We start from the raw sequence: 19,350 nt of genomic DNA, 5'->3' as shown, positions 1-19,350 counted from the left end.
GTATAACAGTAAACTCACCACATGCCCGAAATCCTGTAGATAAAAAAACATTAGTTAAAAATATTGTAGATAATTGCAAAAAAAGCTAAATTACCCATAAAGGCAGTATTTTTGCATTGGCTTGCACTTCTGGGTCATATGATGCCTCAAAGTTGAGGCCAGAGTTGGGAGTTCTAAAGCTTTGAATCTATTTATGTATTTATTATTTTTGCTATACCGGCTTTCATGACATGAATCACATCTAGATGTCAGGCAACTACCAAGTGTCACCAGTTCTCCCCAGTCAGTTCCATTTCAAGTTTGAAATAGAGCGAAGTGAATATATAACGCCTTAAGAAGTGAAGCATTAAAAATGTGACTTGCAGAGAACAATCATTATAGATAAGTAACCCTTCCCTCAAGGGAAATATTTTGCAGTGATTCACGGTGTTCCTTAAGTTATCTAGATAGCTAACCCGCAGACTCTCAGGCCCAGACATCCAGTATTAAAAAGAATGCCAGGAGAGATAGGAAAGGAGTTGAACACTGGGGAACAGAACAAAAAAAAGAGAATCTACAGACATAGCCAAACTAAATTAAAACCACATGACATTTGATTTCACCTAGGCCATGGTTCAGGAACCTCCCAGAGCATGTCAAGTAATGAACCCAAGAGATTAACTGCATATGTGGCAGAAACCAGTCAAATAACTTAATGAAATCAAGGAAATAATTATTCACAGAAAGGATTATAGATGCTTATGCACCCTGCCAGTGGAGGTGATAGGTTTTTTTTTCCCCAACAGAATTCAAGAATGCATGGGGTAATTTTTAGTTATGAGGAAGTGAAAATAGTTCTAAAAGATCAATTAGTGAGTAAGTTACTGCAAGAGGAAAAAGCAAGTTTGCTTACCGTAAACGGTGTTTCCGTAGATAGCAGGATGAATTAACCATGCTGTCATGGGAACTGTCAATCAGGGCCCGGGAGGCGGAGCTTAAGAAGCAGAGTGTAGATCTTTTCAGTCTCTGCGGCTGCGCGTGAGTTCCCGCGCAGGAAAGTAACATATTCTCCTCAGTCTGTATTTAAGCTTGAGCGTAGTGGATAAGAACACGACTGCCAGGGAGGCGGGTGGGTCCGTATGGCTAATTCATCCTGCTATCTACGGAAACACCGTTTACGGTAAGCAAACTTGCTTTTCCCCGTTGATAGCAGGGCTGAATTAGCCATACTGTCATGGGAGTCCCAAGCTCCCAGTCACGCTTGCTTAATTGTCCTTAGCGTGATGCCTAGCTGTGGTAGTCATGTGTTTAATTAGGCAATGTGTGCAGGATCGCCTGTCCCAACCTCGCATCCCCTGCTGATTGTTTATCTATACAGTAGTGAGAAGTGAAAGTATGCAGTGATGACCATGTGGCCGCCTTGCAAATACCTACTGGTTGCACGTTTCAAAGATGTGCTATCAAGGTCGCCATAGCTTGTAGCTGATGAGATCTGGGAAGCTAAGGGAGTGGTAAGTTTTGCTTATTGTAACAAAATTGGATGCACTGTACAATCCAGCTTGAGATTGTTCGTTTAGCCACCGGTAATCCGGGGGCATTCGGGTTGAAAGAGACGAACAGCTGAGATACCCTATTTGTAGAGTGTGGTCTTCTTTTATAGTATGCTAACGCTCGCTTACAGTCAAGGGTGTGTAACAAACGTTCCCTGTCGTTCGAATGAGGTTTTGGGAAAAAAATTGGTAACTCTATTGCCTGGTTCAGATGAAAAGGCGAAATCACTTTTGGAAGGAAAGATGGATGAGTTCGTAAGACGACCCTATTGTGATAAAATTGCAAATACGGGTCGTAATGAACTAGTGCTTGCAGCTCACTAACTCTACGTGCAGATGTTATGGCTATCAAAAACACGACTTTCCAGGTAAGATATTTCATATGTGCTGAATCCATAGGTTCGAAGGGTGGTAGCATAAACTGCTCAAGCAGTACATTAAAGTTCCAGGGAACCGGAGGTTTAGACATCGGTGGACGGAGATGCATTAAACCTTTGATGAATCTGGATAATAATGGATGTTCAGCCACAGAGTGATTATTGATCGGTCTGTGGTATGCTGAAATCACACTGAGATGAACTCTTATAGACGATGTTACTAACCCTGCCTTGTACAGAGAATGCAGATCATCCAGTAAGTGTGTTGGCGAACAGTCTATAGGTGGAATACCGTTATTCGCACACCAGTTGGAATACATTTCCATTTAAAGGTGTAACTTTTTCTTGTAGACGGCTTTCTGGATTCTAAAAGTATGGCCTGTGCTACTGCAGAAACCCCCTGTTCAGTTAATAGCGTCCACTCAATCTCCATGCAGTCAGATGGAGGGAGGAATGGAGTGGGTGAATGAGTACTCCCGCTTCCTGAAGTAGAAGATCTGGACGGTCTGGTAATCGAATTGGGGTTGTGATCGACAGACGTAAGATAACTGTACCACGGTTGACTGGGCCAAGCTGGGGCAATGAGGATCAGTTGGCTGTTGTCTGCTATTCACTTCTGAATTGTTCTGGTGATCAATGGAATCGGAGGAAATGCATAGAGAAGACTGGGCGTCCATGGAATAAGGAATGCGTCTTAAGCGATCCGTGATAAGACTCTGTCAGATCGAACAGAATTGTGGAAGCTGTGTTTTGCTTCTGTGGCAAAGAGGTCTATGGTCGGCGTTCCCCAACGGTCGAAGATAGTTTGCACTACTTCTGCATTGAGCGTCCACTCGTGTGGGTGGAATATGCGACAACCTGTCTGCTCTGGTGTTTGCTATTCCCGGTAGGTAAGTGGCTTGAAGGTGTACGGAGTTTCTGTGTGCATGAGAAAAGATCTGAAGGGCTTCTCTGCAGAGGGCCATGAACCGGACCCGCCTTGTTTGTTTATATAAAACATCGCCACTTGGTTGTCCATATATATCTCATGACTCTTCGACCTTATAGGTATTCCTGAAAGGTGGTTAGGGCATTGCGTATCGCTCTGAGTTCCAATAGATTGATCTGCAGAGTTTGTTCGTTGGTGGACCAGAGGCCTTGTGTCTCCAAGAGATCGAGATGAGCTCCCCAGCCCTTCTGGGATGCATCCGTCATAAGGACTGCATTGTGCTGTGGAGGATTGAACAAAGCTTCCTTGTCCAACGTTGGTCCCCGGAGCCACCAGTCGATGTCCTTCTGCATCTGAGTTGTCAACTGTATGCGCTTTTGCAATGGCTGTGAGTGCTGTTTCCACTGTCTTTTGAGACCCCACTGTAAGAGTCTCATGTGAAGCTTTGTGTTTGGTACTGTGAAATTTGCTGCCGCCATGTGACCCAGAGCTTTCAATATGTTGCGAGCCATTGGACATTGCGTTTCCTTCAGTGATTGTAGCAGAGAGCGTATTGTTACCTTCCTGTCGTCCGGAAGGAATGCTCTGGCCCGAATGGTGTCCAGGCGGGCTCCTATGAATTGCAGCATCTATGTAGGCTGTAAGGTCGATTTTGGATAATTGATGATCAACCCCAACTCCTGCAGGCAGCTTATTGCCGTGTTGAGATGATGCTTCAGAAGGATTGGATCTGACGCTACTAACAGCCAATCGTCTAGATATGGAAAGATCATCAGTCCTTGCTGACGAAGGTGGGCCACCACCACCACCACCATACATTTGGTAAATACCCTGGGGGCTGCTGAGAGGCCAAATGGTAGGACTTTGTATTTGTAATGTTGATTGTGGTACTGAAAACATAGGTATTGCCAAGAGGATTTGTGGATTGGTATGTGTGTATAGGCATCCTTGAGGTCTATTGAACACATCCAGTCCCTGGGTTGTAACAATGGAAGGATGGATTTCAGAGATACCATCTTGAACTTTTCCCGAACCATCCATTTATTCAGGTCCCTGAGTTCCAGGATGGGACGGAAGCCTCCCGATTTCTTTGGAATTAGAAAATATGGGGAGTAAAAGACCTTGCACCGTTGCGCCCGAGGGATGTATCGGATAGCCTTCTGATGTTGAAGTAGGGCTATCTCTTGGGCTATCTCTTGGGTTGTGTCAGTTGGTTAAAACCAACTGACACAACCCTAATCAACCAGCTTCCTATCCAGACCTACGACATACTGTCCATACCCAGACGCAAAAAAAGAGGAGGAGGCCTCCTCTTAGCAACAAAAAAATCGCTAGGTCTGACATTGCAGACATCCAATACTATAGCAAATATGGAATTCGCTTTATTCAACTCTAAACATCTGACTATCGCGCTAATCTACGCTCCACCCGGTCTTTTGGAATCCGACCCTTCCCCAATCATAGAACTAACAGCAAAACACTTAAATTCAGGAAAACCGGCCATCTTGATGGGAGACTTCAACCTCCATGTGGATGTCCAACCTCATTCCTCCAACTGCAAAACTCTTCTCTCCTCCCTCAACCATATGGGTTTCAGACAAATTGTTACAGAACCTACCCACAAAGCTGGTCATACTTTAGACCTGATCTTTATAAACGATGGTCTTTCATCCCACTCCACCCCAACCTGCCTTGCGGTTCCTTGGACGGACCACCTAGTCATTTCCTCAACGTTAAAGATCCTTGAGCCTCTTCCCCAAACAACTCAAACAATCACCATCTCAGTCAGGAAACAGTGCTCAGGAGATCACCTAAGCAAACACCTAGCCAAAGAACTAATGAATCTGGACCTCACTGACGCCAATTCAGCAACCTCATCATGGAGCAACATCACCAACAAGGTTGCAGATCAAGTGTGTCCCATGACAACAAAGTCTATCAACCCGGACAAAGACAACAGGAAACCTTGGTTCACCACAGAGCTGAAGACTCGTAAACACGAGCTTAGAAGCAAGGAAAACCAATGGCGTAAAAGCCCATCTACAACAACCCTCCTCAACTACAAATCATGCCTCAACACCTACAGAAACGAAATCAACAAAACAAAAAGAGAATTCTTCTCCAAAAAGATACACCACTTCTCATTTGACTCAAGAGCCCTCTTCTCTTATGTCTCAGCCCTCACTAAACCTCCTGGACCAAACATCCCAGATGAACAAGCTCTTAAAAAAGCCAGTGAGCTTGCCGACTTTTTCGACAACAAAATCACCGCACTCGTAGCCCCCCTCAAAGGGCCTAAGCCGCACACAAGCCACGCAAGCAACCACAGCCCGCAATCAGCTACAGCAACCGCTCGTCAAACCAACACATACACAGCAGCGCTCGAAACTCTTGAACCCACGTCCACCCTAGAAATAGCGAACATCCTTAGGAAGATAAAACCATCCTCTCACCCCTTAGACCATATACCATCAAACCTGCTGAGTTCAATCCCTGACATCATTGCCAAGCCAGTTGCAGATATCATTAACTGCTCCCTCGCCCAAGGCCAAGTTCCGGACCAACTCAAGTTAGCATTGCTCAAACCTCTCCTCAAAAAACCCAACCTTCCCACCACAGACCCGGCTAACTACAGACCTATAGCTAACCTCCCCATGCTAGCTAAAATCATGGAGAAAATTGTCAACAGACAACTTTCTGAATTCCTTGATGACAACAATATCCTCACCACTAACCAATATGGATTCCAGAAGAAAAAGAGCACCGAATCCTTATTATCCACACTAACGGACACCATTATCTTCAATCTCGAAAAAGGCCAACCTTGTCTCCTCGCGCTTCTGGATCTTTCCTCAGCGTTCGACACCGTGAACCACCCTAGCCTACTACAACGTCTTACAGACATCGGCATCACAGGAACAGCTTTCAATTGGTTTAAGTCCTTCCTAGAGAACAGAACATACAAAGTTAAGATAAACAACAAGGAATCTCACCCCATCCAAGCCAAGATGGGGGTACCACAAGGATCATCACTCTCCCCCACCCTCTTCAACATTTACCTTCTCCCACTCTGTCATCTACTTACTAACCTCAAGCTCACCCATTTCTTATACGCGGATGATATACAAATTCTCATCCCTATCACGGAGACCATACACAAAACCATGGACTACTGGAAAAAATGCCTCTCATCCATCAACGATCTTCTAACCAGCCTCAACCTGGTTCTAAACACCAACAAAACGGAAATACTCATAATAGCACCGGATCAACCTGCCCCGCCAACATCCAGCAACTCTCCAGACACCTCAGGATATGCCACCGCACCTCAAGTCAGAGATCTGGGAGTACTACTAGACAACAGACTCAGCCTCAATAAATTCATAAATAACACTACAAAAGAATGCTTCTTTAAATTACAAGTGCTAAAGAAACTAAAGCCTCTTCTACTCTATAGGGATTTCCGCACAGTACTCCAAGCCATCATTCTCCCTAAACTAGATTACTGCAATTCACTCCTGCAGGGCCTTCCCGCATACACCACCAAACCACTCCAGATGGTACTGAATGCCACTGCAAGGATACTTACAAACGCCAAAAAAAGGGACCATATCACCCCGATCCTCCAGCATCTCCATTGGCTGCCCATCAAATATAGGATTCAGTTCAAAACCTGCATGATGATTCATAAGGCCCTACATAACATCTCTCCACTCAACTTAACCTTCCAGCTTCAACTACACTCCTCTAAAAAACCAACCAGAAGGGCATACCAGAACAGAATGATCACCCAACCTGCAAAATCTACCCTGAGGAAACGCGCTCTATCCACAGCGGGCCCATCTCTCTGGAACTCCCTACCACCAGACCTCCGCATTGAGCCATGCCATACTACTTTTAAAGTGAAACTCAAGACTTGGCTCTTCCGTCAAGCTTTCCCAGAGAGCTAAAAGCAAGAAGAACAACAACCATCCTTGCCTTACAGCAATAATCTAATGTTTATATTACTTCAGTTATATGTTTCCAAGTTGTGTTCTAAGTTGATCTTAGTTGTTTTTCCCAATAGACTGTACTTTATTATATATTATCCGTTCATTATTTCGATATGTTCCATGTAAACCGCCTCCCCGGCGATAGTTATTTCTGTTAAATGTGAACCGGAGTGATATGTATTGTATACAGGAACTTCCGGTATATAAAAACCAAAAATAAATAAATAAATAAAATAAGTTGTGGGTGTAATGTTTTCAAACCCCGAGGTGCTAGATGTGGAATTTGAGGCTCGGTTAGAAACTGAAGCTGATATCCATTCTTCACTATTTCCAGAACCCATTGATCCAATGTTATGGACTGCCAGGTGGTGAAGCAAGTTGTTATTCTTCCTGGAGGGGCTTCTGTTAGAGGAGGTGGTGGCCTGGTTCCTAAAAAGATTGCGAGGTCTTCGTTGGAACTGCGGTTTGCTGCGGCTGTTGTTGTCTTTGGGACCATGGTTTTCCCCTCTTCTGATGTTGTTGCTGAGGGGGATGAGTCTGCTGTCTTTGAAAGGTCCGATAAGACTGCGTTCTGAACAGTTGGTAGTTCCTGTAGGGTCTTCGAGAGAAAGATTGCCTACGAGATGTATGAAAATATCTCTTGGAAGAGGCTGGTGTTGTTAAAGACTGTACTGCCAGTGCTTGATCCTTTAATTTGCTAACTGTATCATGGAATCGGTCACCGAAGAGATTATCCCCCGTGCATGGGAGATTAGCCAACTTCTCATGCAACTCCTCTCGGATGGCGCTGGCCTTTAGCCAAGCTAATCTCCGTGCCTCTATTGCTGATGCACGAGAGGACTTCTCAAATCCCTCGTATACTGCTCTAAGCATGTGACGAGAGCATTCTTCCATGTCTGAAATAGGTAAAGGGATATTCTCGCCTGCTGAGGTAAACATCCCTTTGGTTGCCTGTATACATTCATATATGTACTGTACCATGTAAAATTGATGATGATGGATGCGTGCAGTTAGCAAAGCATTTTGCAAAGTCGTCTAAACATTTGTTATCCTTCCCAAGGGGGTTGGAGGAATGAGTTTTGGCCTTCCTTGATCTCTGCAATGCTGACTCAACTACAATAGACTCATGTGGCAACTGCGGAGTGGAATACGCAGAAGGTTTTTGCAATTTAAACTTTAAATCAGTCTTCCTAGACACTGCTGGCAAGGCAAAGGGGGTCTCCCAGGATTTCTGAAGAACGCTGTGCAACACAGTGTGTGGTGGAAGCGAAGACTGTTCTCCAGGGGTATTGAAGATCTTCAAGAGACCTAATGTCTCCGCTCTGGGTTCTGGCAATTTCTGCACTTCCAACTTTAAAATGGCTCCCATCTTATCCACAAATTTTGGATAAGCAAGATCCTCCGGAGGAGAATACGGCTCCGCAGGTTGTTCCGGTGGATCAGACGGATAACCAATGGAAGAGGAAGGCGAAGAGTGTAATGATACGGAATCCCCTTGAGAAGATGGTGAACGGCTTGGGGAGACGGGCGGAGAGCATAGCGGTACTGATGCTGGTACCGATGCTGGTTCTTGTAGGACTGCTTGAGGTTGTTCCTTCGGATCCTCGCGAGTGGGTGAGGATTCTGGTGGTAATGTATATGAGGATTTGAGCGTTTCAAAAAATCCTGCTAAGGACTGCGTAAGGTCCCAAAATGCCTTTGTAGTGTGTGGTGGCATTGGGGGGCGGTCTTGAGATGCTCCCAACTTCCCTGACCACTCCGGTTGTGTTGATTGTGGGGTAAGAGGCTTTGAGTTATCCTCCCCATCTGAATAACCACTCTGTTGATCCCAGTGGCGTTCCGATAACTCTCTGTCCGTGGATCTGGAGATGGAACGAGGGGAAGTAGACGAAGAAACTAGTACTATTCGTCTAGTTGAACAGTGAGAGCTTCTTGACCTGCTCCCATGATGGGAGGATGATGAGGTTGATGACCTATCTTTTGTGTGGTGTGAGACACGGCGGCATTTATGCGCGTGATCAGGATCTCGTCTGGAGGAGAAAGACGAATCCCTATGGTGCGTTGCCCTTTTCTTTCGGCTTGAGTGTCTACTTTCTGTCTGAAAATCCCTCTCCGATATAGGTCTTTTTGACGATGTATAACTCCACGATGAAGATTGGTTTGGGTGTCACGATAGGGGTCACAATTGCTGCGTTAGCTCTCTCCGTACTGAAAGTTGACAGACTCTCAGTACGGTGTCTGTTTTCGTACTTGTTGCCTCGAAGGTGGAGTCTCCCGCACCTCCAGTCTCCCTTCCGGCTTCTCCTTTTGCCGGTGCATCTTTTTTGGCGCCGAATGAGACTTCTCCACTGTCTGTTTCCGTTGTTTCAGCACCGACTCCGGCCCTTTTGGCGCTGGCTCCGGCCTCTTCGGCCCCGGCTTCAAGGTCTTTTGCCCCGGCTCCGTCGGCGCCAATGGTTTTGGGGCCGTCTCCAGTTTCCTCGACGCCAGCTCCGGTCTCCCAGTTTCCGGCTCTTTCCGGCCATTGTCCTCAGCGCCGGTTGCTTTTGAGTCGGCGGCGCCTGTACCGGTCTTTTGGTCCCGCCTGGGAAAGGGACGGCTCAATATGTAATATAGGCCTCTGTCCCCTCGGAGCCTCCGTCAACCATTGGGCCTGCTTTTTGTCCGGGGCCGATGTAGTCGGTAGCTCCCACTTCTTTGGAGGCAACCCATGTTCCTGGGTTCCCTCTAGTTCCCTGTCCCACTTGTTCTTACCTCCAGTCCTGGAGGTCTGGGGGTCCCATGAAGATGCTCTTTTCTTTGGCGGTGATGTCTGCGACACCGGCCCCAGTGAAGAATGAGTTGTCGACGACCTTTCATCCACCGAGAGTTCAAGCCATCTATAGGCCCTATGGCGTCGTGCTCGCGGGGACATTTGCTCACAGAATTCACAATCCGATTGATTGTGGTTGCGTCCCAAACAGCGGTAGCAGCGATCATGTCCGTCGGTGACAGACATGATCTTATCGCAGGGACACGGCTTGAAGCCAGAAGGCTTTTTCGACATCTCAAAAAGAAGAGGTATGAGGAGAAAAATAGCTCCACGTGCGGAAAAAACAGATTGAGGAGAATCTGTTACTTTCCTGCGCGGGAACTGACGCGCAGCCGCAGAGACTGAAAAAATCTACACTCTGCTTCTTAAGCTCCGCCTCCTGGGCCCTGATTGACAGTTCCCATGACAGCATGGCTAATTCAGCCCTGCTATCAACGGGAAGGGAAAATAAGCAGAGTAAATGGGCCTTGCGGACTTTATTCACTTTCATATGCTGTGTTTCAGTGGCTAAAAAAAATGCAAATATATTCATGCATGTATATCTAGGTACATTTAGATACAGAGTGATCAATTCACCTATTTTGAGGCTAGATAGAAGGCAGAGAGGAATAGATAGTCATTCTTGCCTGATGGTTCAATTGCAGTACTGCGCACTGCTATGCAGATTTCGGTTCAATTTCAGACTTAGCGCTTCTTCTAACTGGGTAAATAAGGATGTGGCATAAGCAGCATTCATAGCCCCTGGGAAGGTGGAGTACAAGTCATCTTGCAATGATGACATTTAGTGGGCGGACTTAGGGCCTGTGGTTGCAGGATTCCAGAAGCAGCCCTTGGGCATGGCCTCCAGTTGAGGACCATTATTGTAATATCCATGCCAAGTGAGTTGGGCAGGGAAAAATCCTCAGGTGATTGTGGATAAAGGCTCATGGTGCCAAATTCCAGTTCCAACTGAGGTGCAACCCCAAAGAAGCAGCCACCTCACCCACAATTTTTTTTTTTAATTCAAAGCCACAGCCACAGCAGGTGGAATGGAGGTGAACTGGGCAATAGATGAAGCTTTTCACACCTGCCTTATGCTGCATCACAGAATTCATTAGCTAGCTCACATCCCTATGCATGAGCCTGATTATCCTCTTTCCGACATACAAAGTTGCTTGGGTAACAATGGTCCCCTAAAAAAAAAATTGCAGGAAAACTGCACTGAGCATGCACAGGTTATGATGTCAATACAATCAATCTGAAGTTTATTAAAGAGAAAGTATTCCCTAGTGGCTTTAGCTAATTTACTTGAGCACTAACTCAAGCCCAAAAGGCCATATTGAATCTCTAATATTCAAACAGGGACAACTAAGGACATTTCTAATGTATGAAGTGAATGAACAGAAATCCTCCTACAGACACACACACATACAGAAAGGATTGCTTAATTTGATCAGCCAATTCTACACAGATTGAATACATAATCCAATCTGGCACATATATATCAAACTTCAGAGAATAAAAGATCATCTTTTGTAAAATTAAGCTTTGTTCAGTAAGGGGCTCAGATTTAAAAGTATGATGCGCTTTGTGTTTAAACCTTTCTTTCTTACCATGGCTCTTTCCTAAAAGCAGTTCTGGTGCTAGATAGTCTGGGGTTCCTAGAATTTGATCTCCATCCACAGGAGCAGCACCTCTTCTTACACTCTTTGGTGTCCTATATGGTGTTTCAACATATTCCTGAAATACACATTATTTCACATAAATAATGAGGGGGATAATTATTTTGAATGTAAATATCAAGCATTAAGCTAACAGGTATGGATACCTTTTATTTTATCTGAATAAACGTGTGGAATCTCTTTTTGAAACTGGGACATATCTTTTTATTCAACTTGTTTTAATATTAGCTCTGCTTCTTATATAAAAAGAATACTCAAAGAGTTTTCAATTACTAGCATAAGAATATAATAAATTGCCATACTGGGTTAGACCAAGTTTCCATCAAGCCAGGCATCCTGTTTCCAACAGTAGCCAATCCAGGCTATAAGTACCTGGCATGTACCAAAAAACTAAGTATACCCCATGCTACTGATTCTAGTAATAGCAGTGGCTATTTTCTAAGTCAACTTGATTAATAGCATGTGATGGACTTCTCATCCAAGAACTTATCCAAACCTTTTTTTAAACCTAGCTACACTAATTGTACTAACCACATCCCCTGGCAACAAATTCCAGAGTTTAATTGTGTGTTAAATGAAAAATAAATTTTTCAGATTAGTTTAAATGTGCTACATGCTAACTTCATGCTACCTAGTCCTTCTATTATCCAAAAGAGTAAATAACCGATTCACATTTACCTGTTCTAGACCTCTCATGATTTTAAAAACCTTTATCATATCCCCAACTCAGCCATCTCTTTTCCAAGCTGAACAGCCCTAACCTTTTTAGACTTTCCTCATAGGGGATCTGTTCCATCCCCTTTATCATTTTGGTCGCCCTTTCTCAGTACCTTCTTCATTGCAACTATATCTTTTTTGAGATGCGGCAACCAGAATTGTACACAGTATTCAAGGTGCGGTCTCACCATGGAGCGATAGAGGCATTATAACATTTTCCATTTTATTCACCATTCCCTTCCTAATAATTCCTAACATTTAGTTTGCTTTAACTGCCGCAGCACACTGAGCTGACGATTTCAATGTATTATCCACTATGAGGCCTAGATCTCTTTCCTGGGTGGTAGTTCCTAATATGGAACTAACATTGTATAACTACAGCATGGGTTATTTTTCCCTATATACATCACCCTGCACTTATCCACATTAAATTTCATCTGCCATTTGGATGCCCAATTTTCCAGTCTCACAAGATACTCCTGCAATTTATCACAATCTGTTTGTAATTTAACGACTGAATAATTTTGTATCATCTGCAAATTTGATTATCTCACTCGTTGTACTCCTTTCCAGATCATTTATACATATATTGAAAAGCATGGGTCCAAGTACAGATCCCTGAGGCACTACACTGTTTACTCTTTTTCACTGAGAAAATTGTCCATTTAATCCTACTCTCTGTTTCCTATCTTTTACCCAGTTTGTAATCCATGAAAGGACATTACCACCTATCCCATGACTTTTTACTTTTCTTAGAAGCCTCTCATGAGGAACTTTGTCAAATGCCTTCTGAAAATCCAAATACACTACATCTACCGGTTCACCTTTATCTACATGTTTAACCCCTTCAACACCAGCATATCCACCTATGGGAAACGCAACTGTTCTCTCACCTTCAGATCCAAAACTTACAGATCAACTAAAGCAGGCTCCCCTTTAAAGCTTGCCTCTGGAGCATTCCAATCAAGGTCAATCAACTCTTGAATTGCATCCAAGAGGGGAAAGAAACAAGACGCTTTGCGTAGAGTGACCAATATGGGGTCCTTCTGCGCACCTGTCAAGTAACCCCCAACCACACCAAGTGTCTACAGAGTTTGAGAGGATTACTCTAGCCTTGTCTTGAAGGGCTTTCTGGACAATCCTGGCAGGTAAGCGCAGAGTAGACCAATGATCTGGGAGCTAATCTATAGTTGCTCAGATGTTGTCTTCCAAGGCAAACAAGTCGATCACCTGAGTTCTCCAATGACTGAACAAATCCATAATCCTGTGATCCAATGACCACTTGTATGGTGACAGATTTTGCTGACATGGTCCACTCCCAGAAGGAAGATCAACTGGAGATAGGAGCTGTGACAACTGGCCCATGACCAGATTTCTGAGAGCCTTCTTGCAGAGGGCATATGAACCCATGTCTTCTTGCTCATTTACAATAAAACATGGCTACCTGGATGTCTGTCTGGATCAAGATTCTCTTTCACAAGAGCATATGAGAGAAAGCCCTTAGTGCATAGCAAATGGCACGTAGTTCCAGAAGGTTAATTTGCAGGCAGCTCTCTGGTTGGTGCCAGAACAGGAAAGAATAAATGGCTCTGCACATGGGGATTTTTCTGTGCCATGAAGGATGATGGCACTCATGCCGAGGAAACCTCTCATCTGGGTTTGAGACAGGATATGCTCTGGCACAGCCCTGAGCCAAAGTGCTGGCTTCTTCGGTGATGAAAGAGATAGTCCCGGAGAGGATCTCTTTTGTCGCTTAGGCACTCTTCTGGGCAAGTCACTCAGCTCCATCATCTGCTGTGTTTTGCTCAACATCTGACCTTTGGCAGATCCAGAAGCAGATACCACAGTGAAAGCAAGCCTTCCCTGATTTGCCATAAAGAGAAGGAGCAGGACCCTACATCAATTTGGTGTGGTGCCAAGAATGTGATGATGCTTCACTTTGGGAAGAGGAGGGACTCTGCTGCCTGATCTTGCTCTGAAGCTTTGGGCTCTTACCCAATGGTACTTTCCACAGTGCCTCCATCTTCCAAGTGCGGAACTGCTACGCCCTCAGGGTCATTCGACCACAACTACAACAATTGGATGTGTTATGATCTGGGCTAAAATAATGATGTACCCGTGTATTACACTGAAATATTTTCAATTTTATTATTTAACAAACCTTTAAAAACATAAAACATCATTTATTATATCAACCATTCACACCACACTCACTCATACAACAATAGAATATTAAAATCTGACAATACAAACTTGTTACACTTTAACAATACAACAATATTGCAACATTCCCTAATTTACAATGTAAACATACTCCTCATTTATTAAATATCCCTATCTCAGCTTCTGCTATATTTAACACAAGTTTCCTTTACTATTGTAAACAATCACTTAAAATTAGTGTTTCTTATTGAGTTGCTGTTTTTGTTTTCATGGATTGCATCCCAACAAAATCAGTATTACTTTCATTATATCCCAAATCAGTATTTCTTTAATTACAGAAATACTGATTTGGGATATAATGAAAGTAATAATGTTTGGGTACTTGCCAGGTGATTGTAACCTGGATTGGCCATTGTTGCAAACAGATGCTGGGCATGATGGACACTCGCTCTGACCCAATATGTCACCTTCTTATATTCTTACTACTTCTCCATCCAATAAATATAGACACTTAAGGCCAGACAACTACCAACTACCAACTACCAACAAGGACTGAATTGCACAGGCTGGCTCAACAAGCATGGGAGCAGCTTGCTTTTACGGCGGTTACTACCCCAAACCAATTAGCTGGATACTTGTATGTTTATTGAATAAGGGTATTAATCTCCGGTAGTAGCCATCATTCCTGCAAGCCACCCCCATGCCTCTTCTCTTCATTCACATCCTCTAGATTTTTTGGAATTTGTTGCCAGAGGAGGTGGTTAGTGCAGTTAGTGTAGCTGGGTTCAAAAAAGGTTTGGATAAGTTCTTGGAGGAGAAGTCCATTAATGGCTATTAATCAAATATAATTAGGGAATAGCCACTGCTATTAATTGCATCAGTAGCATGGGTTCTTCTTAGTGTTTGGGTAATTGCCAGGTTCTTGTGGCCTGGTTTTGGCCTCTGTTGGAAACAGGATGCTGGGCTTGATGGACCCTTGGTCTGACCCAGCATGGCAATTTCTTATGTTCTTATGTTCACTTAGATGCAGCTCCAGCATTGCCATCTACATCGATGGCGAGGGTGGAAGGGAAATAGAACCAAAAAGTTACTTAAAAGGGACAGGAGTAAAAGAAAAGTATGAAAAAATAAGTGTGAAAGCTTGCTGGGCAGACTGGATGGACAGTTTGATCTTCTGCCATCATTTCTATGTTTCTATATGTTTTTATGACACATTTTGGAAGACAGGTCAAGCTGAGAAGCCCTAATATGACAGTCAATGTAAAGAGAAAGGTGCTTAGGCTTGTTTACCGGTGCCATTAGTGGTATTAACCATGTGTCCAAAGGGCTTGCGCTGAAAAATTCACACACACAAAATTTAGGCACCCTGGAAATAAGTGCGGTAAGGTGCACATACAACCACCGCCACGCTGATTTTTATATCGGCATGTGCACATGTGGGCGGTGGCGTCTCGCACACACAAAGGGAGGGGGCGGGGGGGGGGGGGGGGATTTAAAAAAAAAAAAAAAAAATGTGCGGCGATGTGATTCAGCCATTCCCATTTCCCTCCCAGTACACTCTTATTAAGGAGCATACTGTAAGGGATCTTTCCTATCCCCCCCTACCTACCCTTCCCCTCTCCTTCCCAACCCCTAAATCCCACAAAAATATTCTAAATATTTTTGTTTTAGAACTTATTTCCTCAGATGAGTTGAAGTAAGTTCTGCTTGCCGACCGGCTGCAGGTGTGCGCTTCCCCAGGACAGGGCCCAATGGCTGCTATCATGGTCAGCCCCCAACCCCCCCCCCCCCCCCACACTCTTTTTACCGAGCCTGGCACTTCTGAGCGTATCAGGAGATAAGCGTATGGCTGGGTCATTTTTTAAATGCGCTTGGCCCAGCCATGTGCATATCCTCTGGTTTTTGCGCGCACTGGGCTTTTAAAGTTTGGCCTTAAGTGTCTATATTTATTGGATGGAGAAGTAGTAAGAATATAAGAAGGTGACATATTGGGTCAGAGCGAGTGTCCATCATGCCCAGCATCTGTTTGCAACAATGGCCAATCCAGGTTACAATCACCTGGCAAGTACCCAAACATTAAATAGATCAAATGCTTATGCTTTTACCTATTTTCTTCAGATGGATCCTTCTTCCAGTTTTTGAAGGATTTTTTTTGTGTGTGGCTAAAATAGCCTCTTTCACCTTACCTTTTAACCATGCAGGTAATTATTTGGTCTTCCTTCTACCTTTCTTTATTCGTGGACTAGATTTGGACAACGCTTCTAAGGTGTTATTTTTAAACAATGTCAATGCCTGCTGTACACTTAACCTTTGCAGCTCATCTTTCAGTTTTTTCCAACTATTTTCCTCATTTTATCAAAGTTTCCCTTCTGAAAGTTTAGTGTTAGAGCTGTAGATTTACATATTGTCTCCTTTCCAGTCATCAATTCAAATTTGATCATGTTATGATCACTATTGCCAAGTGGCTCCACCACTGTTGTCTCTCTCATCAAATCTTGCGTTCTACTAGAATTAGATCTAAAATAGCTCCCTCTCTCATCAGTTCTTGAAGCAATTGCTCCATGAAGCAGTCATTTATTCCATCCAGGAACTTTACCTCTCTAGCATGTCCTGGTGTTATATTTACCTAGTCAGTAATGGGATAATTTTCAACTCCCATTATTACTGTACTGTCAAATTGGTTAACTTCCCTGGTTTCTCTTTGCATTTCATCTGTCTCATTTTGGCCAGGTGCATGGCAGTATACGCCTTTCACTATACTCTTAACCAACATACATGGGATTTCTACTCAAAGATTCTACTGTGCTAGTAGTCTCTTGTATGATCTTTAACCTGTTGAACTCTATGCCCTCCCGTACATAAAGCATACCCTCCCCCACTAAGTTGATCATGTTATGATCACTATTGCGATTTATACCCTGGTATAGCACTGTCCCATTGGTTATCCTCCTTCTACCAGGTCTCTGAGATGCCAATTATATCTATCTTATCATTCACTGCTATACACTAACTCTCCCATCTTACTTCTTAGACTTCTATCATTGGCATATAGACATTTCAAAGTATGTGTTTAACAACCTGCTTTTCAGTTGGAAACCTTTAGCTTAGGCGATTCTCTACTTATAGGCACATGGATTACTTTTGCTTTTTATTGGAACCGCTCTGTTAAGGTGCTCTAACTCTCCTGTTTCATTAGCATCCTTCGACGATACTTCCCTCCGAACCATGCACTGCTGAATGACTGTCGGCTTTCCCCCTTGTTCTAGTTTAAAAGCTGCTCTATCTCCTTTTTAAAAGTTAAAGCCAACAGCCGGGTTCCATTGTGGTTAGGGTGGTGCCCAACCTTTTGGAATGATTCTCCCTCCCCCAAAGGTTTGCCAGGTTCCTTACAAAACTGAATCTCTCTTCCCTGCACCAAAGTCTCATCCACGCATTGAGTCTCCAGAGTTCCGCCTGCTTCTGGGGACCTGCATTTGTAACAGAGAGCATTTCAGAGAATGCTACCCGGAGATTCTGGATTTCAGCTTTCTACCTAAAATCTTAAATTTGGCTTCCAGAACCTCCCTCCCACAATTTTTCTATGTCATAAGTACCCACATGTACCATGACAGCTGGCTCTTCTCCAGCACTGTCTAAAATCCTATCTAGGTGAATCATGAGGTCTGTCACGTTTGCATCAGGCAGGCCAGTTGCCAGGTGGTCCGCATGTCTACCAGCCATCCAGCTATCTACATTTCTATTCATGGAATCATCAACTATGATAGCCAACCTAACCTTTCCCGCCTGGGCAGTAGCCCTAGGAGTACTGGGATTGCCAGAAAGGAGATTGGTGGCTGTAATGTGCTGTAATTTTCTGTCACTGTGGAGACTGTGGTTATGGAATTTGATTACCTCATCTATTTTATTCCTCTCTTCTTGTAAATAAATTGGCATCTTGAGTTTTTTGACCAAACTCATTGTATCCAGTATTTGAGTTCAAGAGGTGAACGGGAAAAAAAATAAATTATATATATAATATATATATATATATATAAAAAAAATATATATATAAAATATATATATAAATATATATATATATATATTAACCTGGTTCAGAAGAGCCAGTGCCAGGAGTAATTTTCCAAACTTCAGAGGTGAAAAGATTTCCCCCATCTACTACAACTGGTTGACCATCGTATTTAGAACCCAGTAACCAGGTAGGAGTTTGGAACCTACATGCCAAACACTAGTTACATATAGATGAGCAGTGGCGATAGGGATAGGGAAATGGAGGAACACTTGTAGGCATTTGCTAGGGTGACCAGTTAAGAGAACTATTGGGGGGTTAATAAACTGAATGCTGCAGCAAGAACAATTGGATGTAATCTGAAACCACCAAGACCCTCTATAAGCTGCTGCTTGATTCCTGCATGGGATGCGAGTACACAAGAGCAGAGATTACTCTTGGGGAAATTCTGCAATCTCCTGTTCCCCCCAGTGCATTCTCCTAACACTCACCCCCATTCCCCTCCCTTAGTCTCTCCCACTCTTCCCCTCTCCCCCACATTTCCGATCCCCAACACTTTCACTCTCCCAAATACATTCCCTCTCCTGTCTACTCCAGTTTTTACCACAACTCCTCCCCCAATCCTGTCAGTCTCCAGCCCTATCTGCCTCATCCAGCTATCAGCTTTCACAAGCTTCCACCAGTTCATTCCCTTATCCCTTAGTCTCCAGCTCTTCTCCTTCAAGGCAGAGAAAACTGGTGGCTACTGATTGTCTGATGGTACTGATGGTACTCCTAAGTTGACGCCTAGTAGGTCCCAGTAGGGGGCTTGAATAGAATTGGAGGCTTCCTGGACTAAAATTGGTTCAGAATGTTTTGTTAATATACCTTCGAGTCCTTTGTATATATGTGTTGTAGGCACTGTCCTGCACGATTTTCACAGGGTAAGCTGTAGGGCCAGATTTAAAATTTTGGCGCCCGTATGCAAAGTGCCATAGTTGCGCCCTTTTAAAGCTGTACTGGCACATTGTCCCTAAAGCATATGGAGGCAGGCTCCTCTTTGTCCTGGATATATGGTACTTTAGGCAGTTGCCAATGCCCAAATTCAAGCCTGGTGAGCCATGTGGTGCCCAACATCCTGCACTGTTAAAGTCTTGTGAGAACAGCACGGGAGTTCAGCATCACG

The 19,350-nt window shown here is 43.9% G+C and overlaps 1 protein-coding gene across 1 annotated transcript in view; it reads right to left on the bottom strand.

Annotated features, from left to right (window-relative positions):
• MASTL (microtubule associated serine/threonine kinase like) overlaps nucleotides 1-19,350 on the bottom strand; it is a 238,441-nt gene that overhangs the window by 37,701 nt on the left and 181,390 nt on the right. The window contains exon 9 of the mRNA XM_029588648.1: nucleotides 11,231-11,357. Coding sequence (XP_029444508.1) covers nucleotides 11,231-11,357 — 127 coding nt within the window. The remainder of the gene's footprint in view (nucleotides 1-11,230; nucleotides 11,358-19,350) is intronic.

This window comes from Rhinatrema bivittatum, chromosome 2 (genome assembly GCF_901001135.1).
Source record: "Rhinatrema bivittatum chromosome 2, aRhiBiv1.1, whole genome shotgun sequence".
Classification (NCBI taxonomy): Eukaryota; Metazoa; Chordata; class Amphibia; order Gymnophiona; family Rhinatrematidae; genus Rhinatrema; species Rhinatrema bivittatum.
Note: the sequence above shows the minus strand (reverse complement) of the source record. Positions and strands in the feature narration are given on the sequence as shown.